At 43.1% G+C, this 13891-nt stretch overlaps 1 protein-coding gene across 4 annotated transcripts in view; it reads right to left on the reverse strand.

Annotated features, from left to right (window-relative positions):
* ZEB2 (zinc finger E-box binding homeobox 2) overlaps nucleotides 1-13891 on the reverse strand; it is a 138089-nt gene that overhangs the window by 5740 nt on the left and 118458 nt on the right. For all 4 annotated transcript variants that reach the window (XM_038565130.1, XM_038565133.1, XM_038565132.1 and 1 more), the window contains 3 exons: nucleotides 11227-11335; nucleotides 8282-10251; nucleotides 6671-6851 (listed from right to left, as the gene is read on the reverse strand). In XM_038565130.1, the coding sequence (XP_038421058.1) occupies nucleotides 6671-6851; nucleotides 8282-10251; nucleotides 11227-11335 (2260 nt within the window). The remainder of the gene's footprint in view (nucleotides 1-6670; nucleotides 6852-8281; nucleotides 10252-11226; nucleotides 11336-13891) is intronic.

The raw sequence follows: 13891 nt of genomic DNA on the forward strand, positions 1-13891 counted from the left end.
ACACGAGCGGCTTAGGCGCCCCCGCCCCCGCCCCGCGACAGGTGCGGCCCCCCCCCCCGCCCCCGGGAGCGCCCCTGGATACTGGGGGGGGGGCTGGGATGCACCCCCACCCCGAGGGCAGGTGGCGCCCGCCTCCTCGCACCCCTGCAAGGATGTCTCACTGACAGGTGCGCCCCCCCCCCAGGAGCGCCCCTGGATACTGGGAGGGGCTGGGATGCACCCCCCCACCCCGAGGGCAGGCGGGGCCCGCCTCCTCGCACCCCTGCAAGGATGTCTCACTGACAGGTGCACCCCCCCCGCCCCCTGGAGCGCCCCTGAATACTGGGAGGGGCTGGGATGCACCCCACCACCCCGAGGGCATGCGGGGCCTGCCTCCTCGCACCCCTGCAAGGATGTCTCACTGACAGGTGCGCCCCCCCACCCCTGGGAGCGTCCCTGGGCACTGGGAGGGGGTGGGATGCCCCCCTCCACCCCGAGGGCAGGCGGCGGCCCGCCTCCTCGCACCCCTGCAAGGATGTCTCACTGAACCAGAACTTTCTAGCACCTTAGCCCGCATCGTGCTGGGGCGACTCCCTTCCTTCGTTTAAAGCAAGGACCCGAGCAACCCCCGGGGGTGGGGGCGGCTCAGCGGTTAAGCATCTGCCTTCAGCCCAGGGCGTGACCCCAGGGTCCCGAGTTTGAGTCCCGCATCGGGTCCCCGCAGGAAGTCTGCTTCTCCCTCTGCCTGGGCCTCTGCACCTCCCCCCCTATCTCATAAAGAAATACATAAAATCTTTAAAAACAATAATAATAAAGAAAGCAAGGACCGCAAGAGTGATGCGGGCGGCATCATCACTGGCACTGGAGCATGCACCCTGAGCTTCCTTTTTTTTTTTTTAAGTTTTTTTTTTTAATTTATTTATTCATGATAGATAGAAAGTGGGGGGGGGGGGGCGGCAGAGACACAGGCAGCAGGAGGAGCAGGCCACACACAGGAGCCCGATGCAGGACTCGATCCCGGGTCTCCAGGATCATGCCCTGGGCCAAAGGTGGTGCTGAACCGCTGAGCCACCTGAGGGTCCCCCACCCACCCTGAGCTTTCTTTTTTTTTTTTTTAAGATTTTATTTATTTATTCATGAGAGACAGAGAGGCAGAGACACAGGCAGAGGGAGGAGCAGGCTCCATGCAGGGAGCCCGACGTGGGACTCGATCCCGGGTCTCCAGGATCACACACTGGGCCGAAGGCAGGGCTAAACCGCTGAGCCACCCAGGGGTCCCCCACCCTGAGCTTCTTAACATCAGAAACGGTTGCTTTTGGAAACGGACTTTCCATCTCACATGGGAGCGGACGGCCCAGGTAGGCAGGAGCAGAAACAGAGGCAAGGTGATGTGAAGAGGAATGTCTTAGCAGCCGTATGATTCTAAGGATAAAAATTAGAGAAGAAATCGCTCTGGAAACACGAAGTAGAGAGAGGGATGTCACAGAGGCTGAGCTAATCCCAAAGAGTGTGTTCCCTCTAAAGTTTTCCATGAGACGTCAGGCACTGGTGGAGTGTTAAGATACTCCTCAGCTAGAGAATGCTGTATTTCCTTTGGCATTCCAGGCAGTTTCGAACCAGTGTTTGGAACATGAAACTAGTGCCAAGCCTAAACACATCTGGTTGATTCCAGGCCACAAATAGCACTGGAATGCCTTCAACACCTTCCATAGCTGCCATACTTAAAAGTTTATTTCCAAAATAGAATGGACCAAAAAAAAAAAAAAAAAAAAAGTTATCAGACTGATGCTCCAGAGTTAAAAAAAAAGTCAGAAATGTGTCACGTAGGGCACTACGCACTATCACAACACACATGAAGCTCTGTGATTACATTTCCTAATACAAACTTGCATTCCAGCCGATTAAATTAAAAACCAGCATTAGTGGATTCAACCCCATTTTCATTTGCTGAGTGTCATGTTATAAGATTAGGAACCCATTCTACGCACTTCAGGTATTCAGTTATGTGGTGATATATAATCTCAATTAGTAATCAAATCTCTTTAATAATGTTATTGAATGCCTCCAGGGCATGCTACTATTTAGAAAACGCCGTGGGCGGCTATATGTTATTTCATTAATGGTCTTTATCTTGCTGGAACGTCCAATAATAAATGTAGTGATGACAGATGTGGTAAGGCTAGTACTGAGTACTGGGATAGGAAGTTCTTTACCTGCAAGAGAAGAAATCGGACAAGTATTTGTTGGTGACTACTAATTGTATTGGAAATAAGGAAGATTGGGGTAATCTACCTCAAGGCAGCTAGTGGCCTGAAGAAAAACAAAAAAGCATGATTCACACTACACAAGAACCACTTTTTGACTCTTAGAAGAGGTGTTTTGAGTGGGGTAAACTGAGTAACAGAAGAGAGGGATCCCGTGGAGTGCCGAGAGTTACGGGAAGATGGTGTGCCCTTCCATTTGACAAGACCACCGTGGTGGGAAGGTAACCTGACAGGAAGCAGAAGTATTTACTTGGGAGAAAGACAGAGGTTTGGCCTTCGGGCACACTTCAAGTCATGATGCACGAATGGCGTGTCTCTCGTGTGTACTGGGACCTCAGAGCAAGGGATGCTACCAGGAGCAAGGATGGGACGCTTTCTGACCATGGGGATTCATTCACAGGAGGGCACGGCGCGGAATGGGGGAGATGGGTTCTGGAGTCTGGCTGCCTGGGTTCAAATCCATCTCTCACAATCAGCTGCACGATGCAGGCACGTTAAGCCCTCTGAGGATGAGGGTCCTTGTTGCTAAGAGGGAAGTCCCTGGGGGCCTCACTTGTGACCCAGGCATAAGGAGTCAAGGAGGCAACAGAGGTGAAGTAGTTAGTACAAGGACTGCACGTGGGAAGCACTCCGTTAATGGTAGATCGTTTTATTTGCTTTTTATCAATACATGTTAAGTGACTCCCCGAGTTGTAAGCAAGAAAAGGACCAGAGTCCACGGAAGAAGAAGCACATCTGAATGGAAAAGAAGCGATATCATGGATGAAAAATTTCTCAGTGCTTTAGTTGCATGCATAGGGAGAGCTGTCCTACGACCTTCACTGGGTGTCCCATCGGCTCAGGAGCACAGAAGGTGGGGGAGAGTTGGGTGACTCCCCAGGTCGGCTGTGAGTAATCGTGAGCGAGCACTACAGTCACCACAGCTGACGTGGCTCCCTCTTTTCCAAAGGAACAAAATACTGAGAAGAGAGAGCGAGAGAAAATACACGTTCTCCAGGACAAGTTTCAAGCGCCGCTAGAAATGCTGGGGGGCTGCCCATTAAACTGCAGTCGACTGTCTAGATAGTCTGGTTACAGGCAATCGATTCCCAGGGAATTCAATCGATAATAAACCCCACGCTCGTAAGAGAAGTATATTAATTCTACATCATGAACTGGCGGTCTGAAGGGGTGAAATGTGCGGCTATCATGCCATGCAGAGGACAGAATCTGGGGGCACGGGTGGTGGGGACTGACCTCTACTGCGTACTAAATATTCTAGTGCTCTCCGGAAGTGCCGTCCGTAAGTCTCTAAGAAATTCAGTTTAAGTAGGAACTGACTTAGACATTCATCTCTTTTTAAAATTTGTTTGCTTGGTTTACCTGATTCAAATCAAGATTCCTGGAATGAAATTTCCACAGGAACAAGATTCAGAAAAACATCCAAGTTGACATTGAGCGAATCAAAACTTTTTTAGGGTAGTATTTTTCCCTTAATCTCAAGGTTCGTGATTCACCTGACAGCTAAAATGATAACTGAAGTTAATAAATGGAAGGTTTGTGGTCTGAAAAATGTTACAACTGAGAAACAAAATTGGTAATTTGTTTAAGACTTTGACTTTATCTACTCAAAAGTAGAAACATTCTTATCACTTTTCTGAATAAGGTAAGTTTAGGCGTACCTACCACAATGTCTCAATAGAGAAAGTACTCAATAAATGTCAGATTTAAATCTTAGTGGAAGACAAAGGAGTTCTTGACGGTGCCTAACAGGAGTTTCAGATTTTGTGTCCCGCGGTCCTAGCTTATGACAGCTAATTCCACTGAAGCCAACATTTGTGGAGTGTTCCCTTCTTGTACCCAGTCTCCATCCTGGTCCCGGGCCCCAGGAAAAGCAAGCAAGGAAGCAAGCAAGCAAGCAATACGCTGTTGGTGAGGAAAATTAAGCATTGTGTCTTTGGTGTCTGCCTAGGAAGTCAGTTATTAAGCAGGCCAAGGGAAGAGAGCCCAGGATCTCAAGAATAAGTAGCTCAGAGTTTCCTTCTTAATCTAAGCCCTTCTATAGGTTAAGTCGTGGACGGGTGGAACAAGCACACTTTATCAAGGACACATTTGTAAAATCAGCACATAGTCAACTCACGATTCAGCCTCATTTCCCCACCCTCGACTCAAAGACTGGTGTCACCTACAATGTTCACCTCAGTACATTCCCAAAGTATTACTAGTACTTGATACAAACAAACAAAAGGCTGCTGGGGCCCAGTTAGGGAAGGAAAAGGGACTACATTTTTACATACAACCCGGTGCTAGAGGATTCATGAAGAACTTCACACGGTGATGGAACCTAACACACGGACAGTAGTGATGTCATGAGATGTTTGGTCAAGAGACCAAAAAGTTAACACACTGGAAACCTGACAAGCCAGGAAGCCAACAGGAGGATAATTAATCACACGTTTAAAGAAACCATTGGATGGTTAGTGTCTCGTTGCTATACATTACTTCTAGGCAGCAGATCTTCTCACATCTTCGAGAACCCCAACACTTTATTTTTCCTCTTTAAGATATGGCACAGTTTGCAACTTGATTAGGCACCCCCGGGATTGTCAACTTTTGGGTCTCTCGACTGTCTCCATGCCTATGAACTTCATGGACTATCTCATTTATAAGAAATAAAGATACTGACTGGATGTCAACATGTACGACAGCCCTCACTAAAATAGAGGTTTTACACTCACCATGTAGCAAACGATAGAGTTTGCATATGGTCATCTAATAAGAGCAATCAGAGGGGGAGAGAGGCCTCCAGTGATGTGCCTATTGTAGCTGAATAATGAAATACAAAATATAGTTGAGGTTGATTAAGATATTGAATTTAGATGTGAAAATATCTTCGTCAGTATCTAAATAGGATGTGGCCCTCAAGAAAACATCTATCGATATCTCTGATAAAAGGCAAAATTAGGAAAATGTTGGCATTTCAGACACGGAATTACATCACACAAGTATCGAAACTATTGGGATTTGCCTTCCAAACGATGCTGTCTTTAAAGTTAGCGCCAGTTGAACTTTTACAATAATAACAGTATCAGACAGTTGGAGAAAGAGAGATTACTGAGGCGGCTGCCATAAGGGTACTGTTACTTATTTAGCGACCTTTGTTCTCTTCACAGATACCCTCAACACCTACTGTTTACCCAGCCTCCCCCCCCACCCTCAGGCTGCCTCCCTCATAGGCCCAGTGAGGGAGGAGGGAAGAGGAGGAGGGGGAGTGCTCCCCAAGGATAGTTTCCAATCACTGAAAAGGGCGCCGTGGCCTTAGAATACAGAAGAAAGTACTCATGTTACCCTTTCTGCTTTTTTGTCTTTTTGTCTTTTCACCACTTTTCCCCCCACAAAGCACTGTTGGGCTAATTTTTTCTCTCTATATGAAAATGTTTGATACTAGACTTTCTCGGTTAAAATGAGCGTTTTTATGTAATTTCCCCCTGCCAATATTTTGATTGAGATCCTACACTGTCTCTTTTCCCATCGAGGGCCAGTGCAGCGTGCCAAATTTCTAGAGAAGGAAAGTTGGGGAATGGGGGGTGGAGGGGAAAGTGGTGGGAGGTGGGGGGGGAGGCGCGGTTGGCTGACTTGCTGGTTAAAGGTGGAAGGAGGAAGAGGGAGGGAGAGAAAGGCGTGGCCCCACTTGGGAGATCAGATCCTGGGTTGTGGGAACCCGTGTTGCTCCACATCATGGTCCTTCGCCTTTCTTTTGAAAAATCAACCCACTATCGCTCTACTCATAGGGAAGAACTAGGCTGCTATCTCGTCAGCTCTGTATAATTGTTCCTAATTAGTAATGCGGGAATTGGAAATAAGCTAATTAAATTTAGAAAGTTTTATTTTCGTCTTCCAAATAGAAGTAGTTTCGGTAGCTCACTTGGCATCTTACTTGACTTCTACCTTTTCCTCTCGCAGAGCTAACACTTTTGCTTTATTCAAAACGCGCCCAATTTATAAGATGAAACAGGACCACCTCCAAGTCGCAGCTGACTTGAAGTTCGGGTGATAAATCTAATACATCTAATACTGACTGAATCTTTCATTAAACTTGTATGTATATAGAGTCATTACAACTTGAGAACCTGAACGTGTTTTCAATAACTGGCTGGTGTCGCGGCATCTCATGGCCCTGGCCACTTAGATATACCTTTGACGGGATCTGGGGATTTGGCTTACAGATGAACTGGAAAGATATGAAGACAAGCACACTCATAAACACATGAACGATCCAATAAACAGGCAACAAAAAAGTCCTCCTGAGCTAGGCAAAAGCATGATTTCTTCCTTGTTGAAGGCATCAGCATATGCTACATCTTATGTCGCACCAGTGTGCTCATTAAATATTATGAAATGTACAGCAGGCCGGGAAGCTCTAACTAGCTAGTCAAAGTCACTCATACCTGTGTGTTCGTATTTATGTCGCAGAAGGGAACTGCTTTTCTGGAATGTCTTGTCACATAAGTCACATGCATACATGCCACTCTCTGTCTTCTTGATCTTCTTTCGAGACAGACAGGAGTCGGAGTCCGTCATGTCATCTAGGCCTGACATGTAGTCTTGTGCTCCATCAAGCAATTCTCCCTGTGATATAATCACACAGTTCAACACAGTCTCTCCTCTTCGTCTTTATACCAAACAACTTCACGTAGGCTGACATTTGGAGAACCTCAAAAGGGTTTGTGATTAATCAATCTCATTTTTATTTTTCCTTAAAAAGAAAACCCCATTACTTTCCACGAACAATGGAGGAGGTCTCACCTTTCGGCAAGAATAGAAACCTTCTCCGCCCTAGATGGTCGAGCCCATTGTTTTTCAAGGGTAGAAAATGGTCAGCTCTGAAGGTGAGAAGGACATAACATTTTCTAAAATCCTTAGTTTTCCTTTTATATCAGGAAATACCCACGAGGGAGAACCAAACATCAGAATTTGTGTGTTTTTTTTTTTTTTTTCCAGTGTGGTTAACTTTAGAAATGATCTGTAGCTGTAGAAACCCCATTTTAATTGAATTTTATATTTAGGTACAAAATGTTATTATTATGCAATCTATTTAAATGTATGTCTACCAACTAAAGGCCTCAAGCTATATTTTTATATTTAATTTTCTAATTTGAAATAGGGAATATTAATAACACTTTTTATCAATGTTCTATCTATGTTAAAACAGCCTTCAGCATTGAGCAATAATGAATGTGGATCGGTAAATTATTAAATTTCTTGATATTTATTTTGTCTTGATCCAAAGGAGTGCAAACTTGCATGATAACATACATTTCCATTTGCGAGCTCACAGTTCAGTTTTCTTAGACTACGTCTGCACTAATTAATATTAGAGGAGATTAAATAGGCTTAAATACATTTACAAAGAGGGCAGATGTACTGTAAATTGGAATACTGGAACAGCTGTTGCAGAGGTGCACGGCTACTTCTGCTCCTGTTTTGCTAACAGGGATTATACTCCCAGGTTGTTAAAACATACCTGCTTTTGTATTTGCGAACCATAGATTATTTACTGGTCTGAAAAGCACATATAAAGTCAAGTGGAACATGCGAAATATGTTTAAAACTGCTCTCCGACACACCCGATTTTCTATAAAACCCAGGACACATCCCATTTATACGTGTACTATCGTGAACTGTGGACACCTGTACAAGTATGTGGCTGTTCTAGGCGCTGACCTTTAGCATGTATGTAAGTCCTGTCAAATACGGTTATCCGCCGTATAAGTCTGAAAGCGTACAGATCAATCTAAAAAAACCTCAAAGATAAGTGTTAAGTTCTTTGACTTTTGTAAGGCAGATGTGCCTTCACAGCTCAGTGTTCCACTGATTCTCCATTTGTTTGTCTAGCCCAGTCAGTTTTAGAGGTTCAAGTGAAAACGAACTCTGCTATGTCTGCTGAAAACACATCGCTTGATGCTTTTCACTACGGTTTTCCCCCCCACATGCACATACACAATGTAATATATGATTCTCATGTCCTCTGTTCAGAGCTAAAGGATGGGTCTCATTACCTGAAATCCTTGTTTCCGCTGGTACTTTCTCCTTTGCTGCATATCAGCAAAAGTAGCTGCTCCAGTTGGGTAGGTATAGGCCATATGTGGTAGGAAGCTCATCTGATCCAGTCCTGGGTATGGTCGTAGCCCAGGGATACTGGTCTGGACTGGTGGCATGAAAGTGGCAGGGGGAAATGCGCTTTGTGGAGGAAGAGCTGTGTATAAAGTTTTGGCACTAAATGGGTTCATGCCGAACACTGGGTTAGTGCTTTTGTTGTCCAGATTATTTGAGTTTGAAAACTCCTTCTTGATAAAAGTCAAGTTTAGAGGCTCATCTGAGTTTTCAGATGATGAAGAAACACTGTTATGGTCTAAATTTATGCTGCTAGCTTTCGTTTTGTTCTTTGTGGCTATAATACTTTTGGGTTCTTTCATTTGTTTTGGTAATGACAAGTCCAAAGGCTCAGCCTGGAGCTCCTCAGAAGAGAAGCTGTTTGGAGTGTAAGAACTACTGTGGGAGTTTTTAGAAGATGTGGAGGAAAGATTTAAGGGAGAGGGAGTATTACTCCTCGAGTGGTCCAATTTCTCGACTGGTTTGATATTGGTAAAATGAGAAGGTTTGGTTAGCCTGAGCGGAGGATCACAATTCGTCACACTGTTGTGGAGTTCTGCTATGGATGGTGAAGTTATGGAGTCCATAGGCTTTACGGGCGACCTGGGTAATAAAGAGTCTTTCGAGGGGGGGTTACTGTTGGGAGCTAGTGGCTTGGAGTTCCTTTCCAGTGATGGGGACCTGGAATTTGAATACTGGTAGACTTTTCGTTGCTCAAACCATTCCTTCACAAATTCCTGAGGAAGGCCCACAGCAATGGAAATTTTCAGCAGTTCATCAGAGTTGGGCTCCATGTTCATAGCATAGTACGCTTTCAGTACAGACATGTGGTCCTTGTATGGGTTGATGGGGCTTGTCATTCCTTTCTCAGAAAGTACAGATGACAAGAGGAGGGCTTTATTATCAACAAAAACTCCGGCTTTGTTGGGGACTATGTTGTCATGAGGTTGCAGGACTGCCTTGATCTCTTCATTCATCTTACAAAGGTAACGTTCATGCTGATGCAAGGGAATGGGACCAGGAAAGCTTTCTTTACAGAACTGGCAAGAAAATGGAGTGGATATGTTGTGGTTCTCAATCATTTTATCATCAGTGACCAAATCTATTAAAGTACGTAGCTTCTCTTTCTTTATGTTACTGATCTGTCTCCTTGAGTCAGTAGTCAAGCTCTGGAGGCAAGCTTTGGCTTCATTGACTTTTTCTAATGTATAGTCAATAATACTTTTAGTGGCACCATTATGACTCACTACTGGAAGACCTACAGGCGGAATATTAGGAGAAGTAACTCCTTGTTCCTCAGGTTGAGAGCATGGATCCTTCATGTGATACCCTTTCAACTTGGAAATTTCTTCAGCCTTGCAGTCCATTTTTTGCCTGGAAACCGTATTGTCCACAATCTGTAGAACCTTTTGTACCTCGCTTAAGTTACTATTCATTGTGGGAAATCCGAGTAAAGGGGCTTCCATCCCTACACCTAAGTGCTGCATTGGACTCTGAGCAGACGGATGAACTCCCAAAGGGCTGGTGGCTCCAAGTGCACCATTCATAAAGGGACTAGTGCCACTAAACCCGTGCGTGGCCATAAGAACTTTATAGTCATTGAAGTCTAGTGGTTCTGTTTTAATTTTAAGTAAGCCTGTCTGTTCAGACATACTAAGTGGTTTTCCATTCTCCAATTTGTTTCTTAACTGGGTAATGGCTGAATTAGTAGGAGAAGAAGAAACAGAATTAGGGGAAGAACCCGTCTTGATATTGTTTCTCATTCGGCCATTTACAGAGATTAAACCAATACATTTCTTGCTGCTGATGTGTGAACTGTAGGAACCAGAATGGGAGAAACGTTTCTTGCAGTTTGGGCACTCGTATGGTTTTTCACCTAAAATGACAATCAAAATTAACATTACATTTCTTCGATCGGGTAATGATGGCGATTGTCTACCAATGCAAGAATCTGTGAAACCAGATGGAAGGAACGCAATGGGGGGAACCTCTACATTCTGGGTGCCTAGCTTAGAATTATGTGGCCATAACTGTTGCTGGGCTTTATCTACCCTGAGAGAACATAACTCAAGATGTTAGCAGTGGAAGGTGAGGGCTATCTATGCCTTTTTCAGCCAAGATCCCAAATCTTGTCTTGCCATCGGCAGCCGCCTATTTAAACAGAGTGTCAGATTAATGTGTGGTCAATAGCACAATAAAGATGTCACAGTATTTAAAGGGAAGTGTAGCCATGGCTTTAATCAACTCTGTAGAGATTCCATTGATTCCACCAATCCAACTAGTCCTTTGAAAAGCATCCAATTTGGTAATAAAATGCTTGGCAGAGCTATCAAAATAGTTATAAAGAAGAAATCTCAGTGGTAGGATGTTGTTCTGTAATATACAGCTCCCAGGAATCAAGGAACATTTATCATACAAAAGCTCTCATCCAAAATTCTTCAACGTTTTCTTTCATGGTTAGGTATCAAAAATGAATACCCTTCAGAATTTGCCAGCTGAGTTTCTTCAGGTCAAAAATATTTAATCTGTAGAGGAGTGTTTGAAAGGACAAAAAGGAGCCTCTAGGTTTTGTAATAAATCAAAGCATTTGCAATTTTTAGGAAGTATAAACACTCCTTTTCTTTCTTTCTTTCTTTCTTTCTTTTCTTTTTTTTTTTTTTTTTTTTATGAGATCATGCCATTGGTGGAACCACAAGTCTCATGGAGGCAGAGCAGGCTCACATAGTTTGTGAAATTAAAAGGGTAGTTCCAAAAAAGCTGCCACCAGGATTGGGTAAATTTTAAACAATCTTTTAAAACTCCCCTAATGAAACAAAATGCAAATGTGAGCACCAGCACCTCTGCTACTCACCACTGTGAATTCGCAGGTGTTCTTTCAGATGGTGTTTATATTTGAAAGCCTTGCCGCACTCCGTGCATTTGAACTTGCGATTACCTGCTCCTTGGGTCAGCATTTGGTGCTGTAAAAGGAGAGGGACTGACATCAGTGTTGTGCGGGAGGAACAAAGGAAATTTGTTACAAATATTTTTAAAAGGCCTCCATTTTTCAGACAGGCCAAAAGGTTTGAGTGCATGTTTATTTATTTGCCCGGTCTTTCAGAGTTGCAATAAAAGTGATAATGTTGGCAATAAAATTGGAACAAATTAAAAAAAAAAGTGCTTTCACATGCGCGTCCAACACTAGCTTTAGAATTATCTCTGTAGTCTCTTTTCCAAAATGTTTCTTTGAGCCTTTGGAGATGAGAAAGTATAATTGTAAAGATGTTTGTGGTTCTCTGTGTTTATGGCACATTCTAAAATCTGAAGATCCCTTGTTGGAATGCAACTGTTTTTGTCAAGGAAAAAAATAAATATTATTCTGAAAATTCTAAATGGCCTCCAAAAAACACTCCCCTTGCGGATAACTAATTTTATTAAATTTTCTGTATCACGGTAGAAGTATAGCTCATACTAAAGTAGTATCAGTTTTAAAGAAGAAGAAAAAAAGCACGCATACGCAAACAAAAAAAAATTCTTGACTATAAATATTTCATTACACGATAAGCATGTTTAAATATCCCATTCACTGGGCTAGTAGCAAATGTAAACCCTGTTTTTCCTGATGTGCTGCATATCAGATTTGATTCATTATCAAAATGTAAGAGACAACATCTCGGGTTATAGCTGCTTGAGCAGTTTTATCACAGGCCAGTAGGAAAGACTTCAACGACTTTTCATTTTCCTTTTTAGTAGTGTGCTAGGGAGTAGGGACAAAAAAGAAAAAAAAAGTTTGCTGAAAAGACAAGTTAAAAGCAGCAAAGATATAATCAAACACAGCTGACCTTTTTGAACAAGGGAAAAAAAGCACTGTGACTTAGGATTCTAAAAAAAAAAAAAAAAAAAAAAAAAAAATACAGTCATCCACTCTGGATGCTCAAGGTAGGAGGTCAGCCTTTTTCAAGCAGCAATGACACAAAAGCCTTTTGCAAAAAGACAGCACAGAAACGGTATGACAACTGCTAGGGTGTGCTGAATCTTCCCACATTCCTAGTGAGACAGATGGTGTTACATGGGACACAGGGAGGTTTGTTCAAACAGCAGCAACCTTCAAAGATCAAGCGGAGCCCAGCCCGCCGAGCGCCATTGAGGGACCAGCGCTCATATGTTGCTGAGTTGCATAAACAAACAGCAACAGCTGCTTTGTCTCCCCCCACAGCCCTCAGAGGACTACTATAAACTTTAGTTGTGCCACTGTTAATATGATACAATCATTTTAATTTACTAATTGTAAATGCCATGAGCAAATGAGGGGACTTTTCAACACCAAAGCTACCATTCATAATGCGCCAACACAATCACACTTCTGCATGTGAAATTTAAAGCGGTTATGCTTAGATAAATATCTAGGCACTTTTTTTTTTTTCCTAGAGTTCTTGTGCATATAAGCAAGGGGAGATAAACTGTTACATAAGCGTAACTATGGGAGCATAGTTTTTGTAACTGAACTTTGAAAAGCATTCAGGTGACAGGCCCAATCGGATCTAATGGGACGGTTTCCACGAGCTGTTCTTTTGCAACTGTAAAATGCCATGATATAGTATCATCGCCATCTCTTGATTACGTCCGGTCATCCTCATTTTCCTCATTCAAAGAAAACCATGCCCACAAGGAAAGGAAACGTAAGAGTGTTGTAGAATATCTTGCTGAATAATTTTCAAAACAGAGATGGTGGCAAGGCTTATCGGGCAGGCTTTCGGATCTGCAAGCAGGCCAGCCGCTGGGACTTGAGGCCACCATCCCTCTTGCCATTCACACACATAATATCAATCTGCAGGCGATTCTCCCAGGAGGACAGAAAGAGCGGTTTTGCTCAGACACGTAAGGGACGCTGTGAATCAATCCTGTGCAAACGTTTGAAGGATTTAAGAAGCTATACTTACCTGTTCGAGACAGAGGTTTTATTTCTAACACAAAATAAGCCAAAAGGGGCACAAGAATCTTAACACTGGGCCACAGGCATGCAAATCAAAAGGGACCGTTTTAAATGTGCATCCAATAGTTTAGTATCAATCTGGTTCATTTTATATATACACATACGTATAATATGCCTTTTTGAATTTTTTTTAAAGCCACTTCATTAGATTCCGTAAACTAGTAGCAGCTTGTAAAAATACTCTAAGCAACCGAAGGTGTTATGTGGCGAATGAAAGAAATGCACACTTCCTTCACTCTGACTTAGATCCTATAGGGGAAAAAAAAAAAATTTTTTTTCCAAGTAAAAACTAGGTGAAAAATGGAATTAAAATTGCTGAGATGTTTAATAATGTATAATTAAAATGCCACGATTTCATTCACTTTTGGTGGGACATAAAAATGAAACTGAAGTCAAGTTAAAGTGCAAATAAAATTTCTAAATTAGAAATTAACACACTCATTCGATCGTGAACATAAGACTATTAAATCATATTAGAAGAGACCATCAAAAAATCATTTAGACCTCAATTAAAGCTATTACCATTAAAAGATCTGCATCTTCA

This window comes from Canis lupus, chromosome 19 (assembly GCF_011100685.1).
Source record: "Canis lupus familiaris isolate Mischka breed German Shepherd chromosome 19, alternate assembly UU_Cfam_GSD_1.0, whole genome shotgun sequence".
Classification (NCBI taxonomy): domain Eukaryota; kingdom Metazoa; phylum Chordata; class Mammalia; order Carnivora; family Canidae; genus Canis; species Canis lupus.